This window comes from Gasterosteus aculeatus, chromosome 9 (assembly GCF_964276395.1).
Source record: "Gasterosteus aculeatus chromosome 9, fGasAcu3.hap1.1, whole genome shotgun sequence".
In the NCBI taxonomy this organism is placed as follows: Eukaryota; Metazoa; Chordata; class Actinopteri; order Perciformes; family Gasterosteidae; genus Gasterosteus; species Gasterosteus aculeatus.
This window is the reverse complement of record NC_135696.1, coordinates 14,530,035-14,543,261: the sequence shown is the minus strand read 5'-3', so window position 1 is coordinate 14,543,261 and position 13,227 is coordinate 14,530,035. Positions and strand designations below refer to the sequence as shown.

At 40.9% G+C, this 13,227-nt stretch overlaps 1 protein-coding gene across 2 annotated transcripts; it reads right to left on the bottom strand.

The window, feature by feature from the left end:
* Positions 1 to 244: 244 nt before the first annotated feature.
* Positions 245 to 12,155, bottom strand: LOC144383412 (uncharacterized). Of its 2 annotated transcripts, none has more exons than XR_013450775.1 (3): positions 872 to 12,155; positions 664 to 776; positions 245 to 569 (listed from the first exon to the last, which is right to left on the bottom strand). XR_013450775.1 is itself a non-coding variant. In XM_078080676.1 (3 exons), exons 1-3 carry the CDS (start codon positions 1,285 to 1,287, stop codon positions 384 to 386), a joined length of 555 nt encoding a protein of 184 aa, XP_077936802.1. In that variant the 5' UTR covers positions 1,288 to 12,155; the 3' UTR covers positions 245 to 383. The 2 variants fall into 2 exon arrangements, 1 of the variants encoding a protein (XP_077936802.1); XM_078080676.1 differs by having other exon boundaries at positions 1,032 to 12,155.
* Positions 12,156 to 13,227: the final 1,072 nt, after the last annotated feature.

Here is a 13,227-nt window from a genome sequence, read left to right as displayed (position 1 = left end):
AACCACACGTGGGCAGACCAGGCTTGAGTTTCCTCGTTCATGATTGGATGAAACCACAACTTTCAATCACTCGTGATTGGTTGGCAGATCTGTCGCTATTGGTCACCCGCCTCATTTTATTTATATATTCATATTATGCTGTATATTCATTCCATGGTTATCCTATGTAGGCTACTACACTATTATTAGGATACCAACCCAGGACATCAATGAATTTATAGAGAAAATGAACATTTGACACACGTTTATGCAAAGAAAGAGCTTTATTAACAACACAAACAACAACTACATACAAAGTGAGGATCTGCCCACACTTGGGTAACGGCGGTTTAAAAACTACAGCTCAGTAAACTGTCCGTTTGCCTCCTCGGGGTTGTTGACCGTCACTGGCGCCGTGTTTTACGAGGCAGGTCTGTTGTGCAGGCACCTAGTGTGCGTGTGGCGACCGTACGATCCACCCGAGACCCCGCCAACAACGCGTCCCCTCTGCCCGACGTGAGCTCTACGGTGGCGGATTTCCAGAGTTCCACCTCGTCATCAGCCAGCACACTTTGTCTCGATTCCAGCAGCTGTAAAAACAACAATGAATCATTACTGTGCGATGCGTACGGACACAACACATCGATCAATGCACCTAAAACAAGTCAGCAAATAAACTCTGACCGTCTTTCTTCTCGCTCGACTCCGCGCTGAATCCTTCGCAGCTTCCGCCTCATGAGTGTTCCGCCTGAACCTGAAGCTCCTGCGTCCCGTCTCAAAATACGTCTCACAGGCGGCTGGAAAACAATTAAATGAGTGTGGTATGAATTTTAAAAAACCAAACGCAAGTCACAGTAACATTTAACAAGGAAGGAGAAACAGTGTCACTTACACACAATGACGTCGTCTAAATCTGGACTTTTCCCGGAGCAAATACGAGGTCACGAGGTAAAGCTGTTTCTGCTCACTTGTAAGGCTACTAGGCTACTCTTAGCTTAGCTTGAGGCTACGCTACTTTTAGCTTAGCTTGCAGTCATCGAACGTATTCTTACCGCTATCGTGGGATCGTGCGCCCGTCTCCTCTTCTTTGAGTCGGTTCCTCTCCTCCATGGACACAAACCCGCAGAGTCCCGAACGCTCCAGTGGAGCGAACCGCTCGTTGATATCGTCAGTTTGTTGTTGGAGTTGACGAGACGATCCACTGAGAGCTTTCAGCAGCTTCTTCTCGTCTGTCTGCGGACTGGCCGAAAGTTGGTGACCGCGGAGAGGAGTTGAAGGCGAGTTGAACGCGAGACGTCGTCCAGCCATTATTCACGAAGCAGCAAAAACCAAACAAAGGAACTGGAGATACAGTTCTTCTGAGTATAGTAACACACACGTGTCTGTTTGTATGCTCGTCTTGCAAGTACTGCTGTCTGAGTCATGCCTGTGACCTCACACGTGATTGGACGAGGAGTCTAAGGGTCCTCCAATCACATACGAGGTTATTGTTATACGGAAGGACCAGTATTTTAGGAAGACAAATGGTTGTTTTGGTGTCAGCAGAACGACTTTCCCTAGAAAACTGTACAGTGGTGCCTCTTTCTCCATCCCACCAGACACTCTTGAGTCTGACATACATGCAATGTTGACAATGTATCATCACATGTACCCTTGTGTCACTGAGGTTGAATGTTTTGCCATGACGTGTAAACGGGTAACATATATGAATGTAACTTACTCAATCGATAGATGCAAAGCATAAAGGTCAGCATGTGTTCATGCTAAGTGGTGTGGAAACACCAACAGTTTTGAGGAACCCGTCCTTGACCCTCTAGCACAGGGGTCTCAAACTCGCGGCCCGCGGGCCAATTGCGGCCCTCGGGACGATATTTTGTGGCCCCATCCTTAATATGAAAGTGTAATGTTAGTGCGGCCCGCAAGTTTTATACTGTAACCCCACTGTCAGCTGCTGTGTGGGACATGTTATGATGTTCTGGTTTCCTACTGTGTGCTTGTCCAGTGAACGTGGCATGCATGTGACTGACATGGGGGGCGGGTCGTGTGTGTCGGCCGAGGTGCAGAGAGCAGGAGGGTGAAATTCAGTTTCCTGCCCTCTTTCGCGCAGGTGATCATGTGACTAACCGTTAGCATCGCTCGTTTAATTTTAAGTTTAAGTTTTCCTTTACGACTCACACTAACAACACATGAAGCATCTGACGTCACCGACGAGCGTCTCCGTCCATTACTACGCAGCTTCGATTCACGTAACTTCACGTTTGACTAGTGTTGTAGTCTCATTCGGACCGATCCCCCAGGGTGGGGTTCAATGACTGCTTTTGAAAGTGAGTGTTAAGTTGTGTTATTGTCGACCATGCCGTTCGGACGCTAGTCTGGCCCGCGTTCGGTTGAAGTGGGCTGCATCTGGCCCGCAGCTGATTTGAGTTTGAGACCCATGCTCTAGCAGAACGACGACCAGCCATTATAAAGCAGTTTATAGTTGTTAATGTTGTGTCAAAGGGTACGGCATTTAAACATGTTCTTGCACAAGTTTCCTGGCTTCATCTCCACCCGGACAGACATTTTTATGGAAAGCCAATAGAAGTTTGGGGCTTGCAGGGAACAGATACGTCATACCCAGCATCATTTCTGCCAGTTGAGCGCATTGCTAGAAGATGTGTGGTTAATACATCCTCTGTGCATTTAAGTAAGACCAAAGAAAAGGTCACTGTAGTCCTGCCACTATGCACTGTAGTTGAGCTCTAGGAGACTGATCTCTGCAGACCCCTCAGTCTGATTCAAATGTTGTTTGCATGGAATGCTCATTTTGCCTTGATTAAAACTAATTTTTTTAAGAAGTTATTTTGTGTATATTTTTTACATAACATTTGCCATTGCTAATGGCGTACACAGTAATCTAGCATATTTGAATTAAATAAATCAATTCAAGCTCAAATGTAAGTGTATAATTAGGCTACTGAGCCTGATCTATTTGTACCAGAGATTTTCTTACCTTTTAAAAAAATGTCACCTGGGCTAAAACTCCCTCTGCAACCCTGATTTGCATTTGTATAGCTCACAGCCTTTTCATTTACATGTCAAAGCCTCCCCTAGAATTAGGAGGAGGGGGGTCAACTGCCAAGGGAGGCCCACATCAATTTCTGACAATTTACGGCAGTTTTCGGCGTTGCCCGCAAATTGCCGTAAACAGCCGTAAACCTGAAATTCCACGACAATTTACAGTGCCGCATACTGCCGAAAATCCCACTTTTCATGCAGTGTCACTAATGCCATTGTTGTCAAATGGAAGAAAATGCCTGCGAGCATGTCACAAAATCTATTGATAGCCTTCACCGAAAAAGTGGAGACTGTTAAAAGATAAAATGCCTGCAAACGAGATGCTTCGACCCATTTTTGTCTTTATAGTCTACATGGCCGGCTTACTTAACAAATGCCATCCCAGTTTCCGAGTTGTCAATATCTAAGAAAATAATCAAAGGCTGCTTCTGTGATGGGCGCAGCATTGAGATCTGGGTGCTGATTCAGCTTACATGTCGGTACTTCAAGAAAGCAGTATCAGGATCTGAGAGGCTCTGTTTTTTTGCAAGTGAAGCAGCTTTAGAGGAAGAAAATATACACTGATCCTATTCCGAGGTTTGAATTGCAGTTTTATCAGTTTTATTATACATTTTATTAAGTCCATCTCTTCGCAGGCATCTCCTACAGAGAATAAATTGAATAATGTATTTCTTCATGGCCAACAGTGAATAACAATGCAAATCACTCTGTGAAATGACAATTTAGCCCCCCCCCCCAACTCCAACCGGGCTTTCCATTAGAGGCTACTTATAACAACAGTGAACTTTCACCAACATGCTATTCGAAACTAAAATAAGGAAAATGACGACCCTTCACCACTTTGTTACAAGAGTCTAGACTGCTACCAAAGCTATTTTTGGAAGTTGACTGAAACAAAGACTGGCTTTAAGAATGTGCATTTGGAAAAGCAACATCCTTAATTGCCCGTATGGCGTTACTGTTCCTTACTGCAGATATTTCTCATTACAAACTATATTTTCAAAAAGTGAATTTATTTTGTATGATTTTTAAAAATAGGACAGACTAAAAGCACTGCACATATTTTAATCATGGTAGCAATCTGTAGCCTGGCATCTTGCCCAATCTCTACGTGCCCAGAAGGCTTTGCAGCAGCACTTCCAGGTTGATTAATCAGACGGACTGTCCAAAGCTTCCACGAAAGCCACCATAGGTGTTTAACTTTAAATGATGTGGCCCAAAATTGACACATCCTTACCAATTATAATGGTGTCATGTGAAGAAAAACAAGAGGTACAGTTGATCACAGTCAAAATGGTTGCCTGGGCTGTGAGTGGAGGACAGTGAAGCAGTAAAATAATGTGTATTTAAAATATAATATAACTCTTGCACCGTCTGATTCTGCATGGGCAGATAACATTATGGAAGTTGGATATTTCCTTGACAATAAATTAATATCTGCCTACATGCATTGCTATTGATTAAACGTTTGTTTAAAGATACATTTGTCAACAAAGCAAAACTATTTTCTACAGTTTTTTTTCAGCACTTTTCAGCTTCTGATGCTTCCAGTGGGAGTATTTTATCAATTAATAGTTTGTTTTGGGTTTAAACTGCTGATCCTGCTTTCTCTGTGTTGTGAAGTGGAGCTTCTAAGGAGGACCAGAGCACTTCTTGTTTGAACAGATATCTTTTTACTGTCTTAACTCCGGCATTAGTACTACTAGAGGTTCACATTTTTTTACATCAAGCAAAAAACGTACTTCCTTTCTCTAAAAAATAAAAGCACTTCCTGTTAAGTAAGCGTCTCAATATAAACCACATTAATTATGGAATCAAACAATTCACGACAATGTGCATGGTGCTTTTACTCCATTTCAAAAAGGAGAAATATAAATATACAGGTGAAACATCCATGTTTGACTTTGAGATTATTTTAATCCCAATGGTCCCACAATGGGGCTCCCAATCTCCCACACTCCTATCGTCACTAATGAAAACATTACATCTTCCTGGCTCTAATTCTTACTCTATTATTCTATCTTCTACAAAATATTATGATTTACTGCTCTTCTCGTGAATAGATTGTCTGGGAATCTTTATTTCACATGATTCAACGACTAATCTTTCATGAAAAGGAAGGAGACGGGATTGAGACGGATCTCTGAGCCTCCCGTTACGGAAAACAGATTAAGACCATTGTGAGGAAAGTGTTATACTGTTGGAATAGATTTTTTTATTATAGGTTAATGACTTGTGAGCAGGGCTCACTCTGTTAACCGCTCAATGCAATGCAATGCAATGCAATCCAACGATGATTGTTCCAACAACATCAGGCTGAGACTTTGGAATAAAAGAGGCAACTGTAGTGCTGTCTACCCTCCCTCTCTAACCCGCAGGAGTGTCTTCACAGGGAGGATGTGGTGAGGTATAAACGGTGAAACGTGGTGTTAAACGATTCAAAGCCATCAAATCTACTCCCGGGCTGTGGATGCTGCTCTACGGGAAGACCTGTTACGCTCCCCTTCAGCACTTTCACAGCTCAGCATGAATCCACTCTGCTGAAAGGCTTATGACAAACTTCTAACATTTCCAACGGTGCTCATCAAAGGCTTCTCTGAGCCAGGTGAGAGGAATAGCCACCGACCCCCAAAAAAAACTGGCCACTGTGCAAAGCCAGAAAGGTATATTTGAGGCCTATTCATAACAGTGTGCTGCACACAGTTGTTAAGGTTGTATAACAGGATTTAAGAGTCACACACAGATTCTGGGAGCAGAGACCCAGTAACCTGCGACTGCAGCTTCAACAAGGTGATGAATATTTCTTTCTCTTTTGAGCTGCATGCATCTACTCTTTTGTGTGAAGGCTTAGGCTATTCATAGGCATATAGATGGATAGATGCATTTAAGGAAATAATCACATTAGGTTAAATATTAAGTTCAGTAAATTAAAACTGCAAACCCATTCAAAATCAAATTTACTTCAACCAGTTAATCATTTTTTGTCCGAAAGATATGAATCCTGAGACATGATAGATTAGCACTAAAAAATGTTCTCATTTGAGAAGCAGCCACACTTTGCTTAAGTACCTTTGCCAAAAAATCATTTAAAAATTGTTGCAGCTCAAATTCCAAACATTCTCCAAGTAAGAGATTTGCTAAGAACACGAGTCTATGGTTAACATCTAGGGCAGCAAATATCTGATTACTTTTATTAAGACTTGTAAATAATTGTCAATTTCTTAACGTTCAATTGTTACTGTACGTCTTACCAAGACAAAAATACCTTTACATTTGAGGGGTTTTATTGACATTAAGATACATCTGTTAAATTATCTGCGGATAGTCCAATTGATAAATCCACTGAATATTTTTGGGGAATTATTATTATTGGATGTAACTACCACTGAGAGCTACTTAATCTTAGTTGCATGACTTTTCTTTAACTTGCTCATGATGTCATGTGTTTCGCACACAAGTTGCATGTAAGCATTGTGTTCCTATTCTCCCCATCATCCCAGTTCATGAATCTCTCTGTCAACCTTCACATCAAAGCAACTCCTCATAACCTAACCCCATAACAACAGGAGATGTTGGTTTATTAAAAAATAATTCAACCTGTTTTATGAGGCAGAAAATGTCTGGAGAAACATCTGTGAAATAAGTTGTCTATTAAATATGTAGGAGCTACATTGGAAATTCCTTTTTGCATGGTATGGCAGAGCTATAAAGAGAATCCGGAGTGCGCGCCCCCGAGCTCATTCAAGTCCCGCCATTCTCCCCATCTGACAGTCAAAGCTCAATGATCCTACTTTCTCTGCCTCCCTTATGTAACTTCCTCAGCTCAGTTGGGATGTTCATATTACTGCCATACAATTTGTAAATCTATTCAAAAAAATTGTTTGTTTTAGAAATTTTAGAAAATCAATACATAACACACTGTAGCTGCATTGTATTTTAAAATCACGCAAGAAAAAATAATCACTGTTGAATAAATTTGACAGATTTGATGCAGCGCTTTTAACCCATCAACTAGTACAAAATAATACATTCAGACGTCGAGTGTTGCTCCCTGTTGAGTGCAAACAAACACAATTCATTAACAATGTAATCAAGCAAGTTGTGCAACAATGACAATTTCAGTGATTTCCAATTTACGCCAAATAGGAAATCGAATCTCCCACTACCAACAACCGCCTTGTTGTAGCTCAGAGACAGAACCCCAAAATCAAATCTCACTCAGCTTTTATTTTTCAAAGATCAAATACAAAACTCACATGTGAGTGGAAAGTTATTTTTGCAAATCCCCCTCGGTGTACTGAAGAGTTGACCTTTCACACCACCATTTATGTGCTGAAATAGAGCAAATTGTGCACCATAACCTACCATTGACTGTCTCTCCCCCTTGAAAATTACACATTTCGGATGTACATGTATAACTGATAATGCATTTATATGTATATGACTGGACTGATTCATTGAGAGCTTTAGGTCTTAAATGCAGAGATTAACTGGAATTTTTGGGCGTGAGGATTTTCAACACTGTCATCTCTTGCCTTTGGTCTGCTGCACCAGAATGTCTGCTGCCTCTGAGCCTTAAATGAAATGTCTCACTGACTGTTGGTGAGATGAAAGGCTCCATTCTGAAGTGGTTAGTGCTGGTGTGCTTGACCGGCTGCCTTATATTCCTTCTCCTGTCAGAAACACTTGACTGGACACGTGTGAAAATCCCACTTCCAACCCAGCCTGTGATCACACGGAACGGGTCACTCTTTGACCATAGAGACATTTCTGAGCATGTCATTGTCCATCGCATTGTGAACAATTCACTTGTAAAATGGGACAAAGTAAAGAGGGGCAAAATGCATTGATGGAACTTCGAACAGTGAGGAAATCCTGTTTGAAATAGATACACCAGTGTTTCCCAGGCATGAATGCATCTCCCTGTCGCTGTGGAGGACTTGTGCAGGCAAACTGCCCAATGCATGGGTGGCTATGAAATAGATGCATTTTTTGGATTTCTACATTGATGTTTAAGATATTAAGTTTTTACATTACATATCTGATGTTGTTGAATACCATGTCATCACTGCTCTGTGTTCCCCCAACATCAATATGCAATAGCTTCTCATTTATTCCTGTATCTTTCCATTTTGTCTTGCTCCAACATGGCGCAAAGTAGAACATACTTCTGATGTTCAGCCTGGTCTCCCCAGGGCCACGCTGAGAACATGGTGGTAATAATAGTGATGGATAGAGCTACTTACAAAAAGGTACGGATGCATTTAATGGCCGGTCTAACGTTTTAATGGTTATAGGAAGCACCTTGTTGCCCTACGCTAAGCTCTCATAACACCGCACTGTGCTAATACCTGCAACTGGAATGGAATTATAAAAGGTGTAAAACGTTTTGAAGAAAACAAGCACTCTGAATCCTTACCACACATGCGCAATGAGGTGTGATACAGTTGAGAACGTTTTTTTTAATCCTGAATAACACCTAGCAATAGAGTCAAAGGTGACATAGTGACATAGACAGAGTATTATTTTCTCCTTCGACTCTTTCAGAGCGGAAGGTAGAACTGAGTTTAAATTAAAAAAAATTCTGTAGTGACGACTTAACAGTTATTAAAGGTAGAAATTTGAAAAAAATTTCTAAATTGAGATATATTGATTCCAATAAGTAGTCTAGTAATTGAAGGATAAAATCGTAGTGTATTGTCCAGAATGTTAGAGGGCTCTGGTTATAAGACATAAATCATGAATTACGCTAAATCAGGTGAAAATTTGGATATATTTAGTCAAACACTAATACTTGTGTCAGGCTATAGAAAGTAAAAGATTTTTCCGACTCAATCTTCATGGGCTCGTCGTTATGTGATCACTGTCAAGCGATGCATCAACGACCCATCGTGTGCGCATTTTACCACAAGTTGATATGGTTCCTTGGGGACTCTGTAACATACTTTGGTCAAAATACCACAAGGATCATTTAGAACAGCACCCTTTTTACCCTAAAACAGCCCTCCAGAGTGACCAGTTTTTAATGCCTGTTCCTTTAAACGCTAATGAGCCAGCAAATATCGTATCGATAGTGAGTGTGGAGGGGCGGGGGATGAGACGAGGGGGGCGGGCCATTTAAGAGAGACTCCCATTTGTTAGTGACGAGAGAATAATAAGGAAGCTCATTCGCAGTCACTCAAGCATGACGTTTCTGACGCACAAGAACCATACCAAATCGCGGGAGTTGTTTTTTGTCCATAGTTTCAGGGTCGGTAGACAGATACCCAAATTAATGTGTTTTCATAATATGTTCCCTTAAAGAATGAATTTCCTCTGTGTATTACTTTACGCATGTGCAAATGCTTTCCGCCAAAACTCTTCCCTCCTCAAATAGCTGTTGCTTGCTGTTGCATTTCGGCTGGATCTGTGTTTGTATTCAGACATAGTATTGCTCACACAGATTCAAGCTACCTCTGTCTGCACTCAGATTCCTCCTCTGTTCTTATACTGTGTTGTGCAATAACCCAATTAAAATTCCCCAAACAATAGAATGTGTAGTGTTGACCACTGATATGATCCCTCATTCATCACATGTGGGTTTATTTCTTACAGAGTCCTTGATGTGTGGATAGCTTTTAATCTGGCCCTAGAGGCTTTATTTAAAGGAAAAGTTTTTTTCCAGGAACAGTGGCGGTCCTTCATTTCATTGTCTTCTGTTTTAATCGCTAGGTGACGTGGTGGCACGCTTTTACACGGTAATACACTATAACATTAACAGTTTCTACTGGAGAACAGTTGTTGATGTCTCTCTCTACCTTTTTTTTTTAGATTGCTTAATATTTATTCAGGGATTGCAGTTATTGACTGTGGGCTGATAGCAAACACCAAACTCTGACAATTTGACAACTGAATGGTTATTGACTCACTTTTTGGGCTGTTTGTCTTGGTTGAATTGTATGCCTTTATTGATCATTGACAGTAAAGAGATGACAGGTCATGAAAGGCAAAGAGATGGGGAATGATATGCAATGAAGGTCCTTTGCCAGATTTATAGGGCGTGTCTGCATCCAATAAGAGCTAACTGGCAGTCTGGAAATCAGAACAGGTTCCACTTGAGAAACTGGCTGAATCTGATAAACAAGAATTTGTGCTTCAGCTTGTGTGATTAAACTGCTAACGGCCGCTAAACATCCATAAAAGGGACAAACACAGAAACAGACATTTCACTTTATGACTATAAACAATTTAGAACCTCTCCTTCCTTAAAGTGACCTTTCGTGTCTTTAAAATCTAAAATTTAATCCGGCATAGCAACAAAACAGTGGCACATCCAGAGCTGCTTGCTGTGATAACACAATGCTAACCTACCATCCGCATCACACGATGTTGCTTGCACCAATGCAACAGTCATTGTGTCTGTGTGTGTGCGTGTATGCCTGCACATGTGTGCCGTTGGTACATGCGGTTTGATTTATTACATTTGCGGCGGCCTCCTGCTGGGTGCGCTGTGGAGGGAGTGGACTTGACTCACTTTCTCTGTGTGAAGTTGGCAGTGCTGTGGACTGACCTTGCAGTGGAGGTGTCACCATGCAGAGTTGTTGTCATTACTCAATTAGACAAAATTAGCCGCTGGCTAACGTGACAGTAGCATGCTGTGAGAACTAACTCAGAATTAGATTCAAGGTTTGTTTAATTGAACAGCAAATATATCATTGACTGAAGGTCTTTTTCTATGTGACGATACACAAAGCACTAGGATATTACTACACCAGTGTCTCTCCGTATGAAAAATAGGATTAAAGAAAAGAACAAGCACGCTCCTCATATGAGCAACAAGGTTAAAGGCTCGTAAAGTCAATCCTGTTAGTCGTTCAGTGCAAACCTGTGTTGCCGGCGGATCGCTTATCAGCCAATCTTAGTTCAGCGCGGGTCAGTCTCTGCTTGACTCTGGCCAACAGGCATTTCTAAAAGGGTATCTATGTGAAAATTATTGATATTTAAATGACATTATCCCAAGACCTCTGCCGGTCTATACTGGGAAAAAAAGCAAACCAAGCTCCAAGAAAAAAAACGAATGAATGGATCAAAGATGGGATGAACGTGTAGCCAATACCTGCATCTTAGCATTTCCTTTATGAAGAAACAGAAGCAATTTCTTGAGAGTCCAAACAGGGAAGTTAGCCCCTCCTACGATTTATTTATCTAGGAAACTAGGCTCAGAGAACTCTAGGACAACATTATATGTCTGTCAATAACAAGCAAGGTATTACAGAACTGATATGGTGTTTAGATGCTGAAGATAATTCATGTAGTAAAGTGTTTACACCAGTGCTGCAGTTGGACTCTAGACAACAGTTGTGTTCTTAACTTTTCGAGAATTCATTTAGAATAAACAATAAAAATGAAAATGTTTTGGATTACATAGTGAAAACATGAACAGAATTATAGCAAACAAGATTAAATTCATCAAAATTCAAGACAAGAAACATGAGTCTTTATTATCTTAATGTATTTTTATGTTATTTTATTTTGTTTGCAATAAATTTGCAAATGCATTTACTTTACTTTATTACAACTAATTTACGTGTAAAGACTGAATATATCCATAGGAAATATTTAAGAAATTATCCTCGTAGGATGGATCCAAACAACTACTCTTCAAGTAAGTTAGCCCTTCAAACAGTTTACGGGTCCATTTGTACAGTAAAATAACACTCTTCTAATTAAACAGACCAGAAAAAGACATCATTAATTTCAAATATATATAATATAATATAAAGAATATATAATTGATAAACTATATGCCATCTGCTTGTTTTCCGTGACTTCATGAGCCCGTTAGCAAGCTGGTGTAAGAGTCGAGCTCACAGCACCACTGTGTCACAGTCTCACAGACGTGTGTGGCTGTAGACTCATGTTACGTTTTCCTTCCGTACCTATTTGTCTTTGTAATGAGTGACAGCTATTCACTGTCCCCCATTCCATCCACTCAAGTCCTTTGCAGCACCGGTTTTCTCCTGGATGGAAATCAACATTAAAACGTTTCCTTTGCTGAAAAACGAATTATTTGATGAAACATTAAAAGTGGTTTCATATTATAAGTTTGATTTATATTACTAGTTCCTGTGTTTTAGTGTTGCCGCCCATATAAAAGCTGCTGACCTAGGCAAAAAGATGTTTGAAATTTCAGAAATGAAGCGCTTCTTATCCCCACTTTAACCTCCGTGAAAGCACATTCCTTCCGATGGGTAAATGTGGACTTCGGCATATGAGCCCCCCCACACTTACAATCTCTTCAAAAGCTAATGTTGATTGTATACGGTTAATAGTTGTAGGGGCAATAATAGGCTATTTGGTTCTGACAGGAAATAACTCTTCAACATTCCTGGTGTGATTCAATTTTCCTTCTGAATGGCCGAAGCTTAAGCTTAGTAGAGGTCACCGTCTCGTTCCTCATTCAATTACGGACGAGCATTAATCAAACTGTTTCTCCAGCCGTTTTGGGCAACTGCTGACCACTTTATTATGACCTTGTTCAAATTTGCAATGGGTATTTGACTCTTTCCCCACACTATCCCTTGCTCTGTGTGAATTAAACCGTTACGGCTCTGCGTCATTCAGGTACCATCTGGTGAAATGAAAGGAGAAAGTGCTCAATGAGAGGAGCCAATGAGGCTCCACAGGGGCGTATTCATCCTTTTGCATCAGCTGTTGAATGTTACATCCAACAGTGTATTGGATAGATAACAAGTTGTTTCAAGAGAATGATGAGAAAAAACATGCTCATATTAACAATGTTAATATTTAGGGGTGTAACGATTCATCCACTGAATCGATTAATCGATTTGCTGTGCCACATCATGGCGCAGGGGTTAGAGAAGGTGTGCCGGGGGTTGGTGGTTCGAGTCCAGGCTGCCCCATGTTCCATGTCAAAGTGTCCCTGAGCAAGACACCTAACCCCTAATTGCTCCCCAGGCAAAAATGTGAAAAAGCCATGGGTTTAAAGTGTAATGTAAGTCGCTTTGGAATGGTACATAATTGATTGTATCGATACTTGGAAACTGCACATTGGATTTAAGTACAAAAACGGTATGGGTGTTACGGTACGGTTTGTTTGTTTGTTTTTTAGCACTTTAAACGTTACTCCATTCAGTCTGCCTGTCTGTGACGTCATCAGTACGCAGCGGCAGCCGCGCGAAACTCGGAACA

Excerpts from the sequence above, each read along its gene's own strand:
- LOC144383412 (XM_078080676.1), bottom strand. The coding sequence starts at position 1,287 with ATGGCTGGACGACGTCTCGCGTTCAACTCGCCTTCAACTCCTCTCCGC. Across the intron at positions 777-1,031 it reads CGCACGATCCCACGATAGCG|CCGCCTGTGAGACGTATTTT; the intron begins GTAAGAATACGT and ends ATTGTTTTCCAG. Across the intron at positions 570-663 it reads GTCGAGCGAGAAGAAAGACG|CTGCTGGAATCGAGACAAAG; the intron begins GTCAGAGTTTAT and ends TTGTTTTTACAG.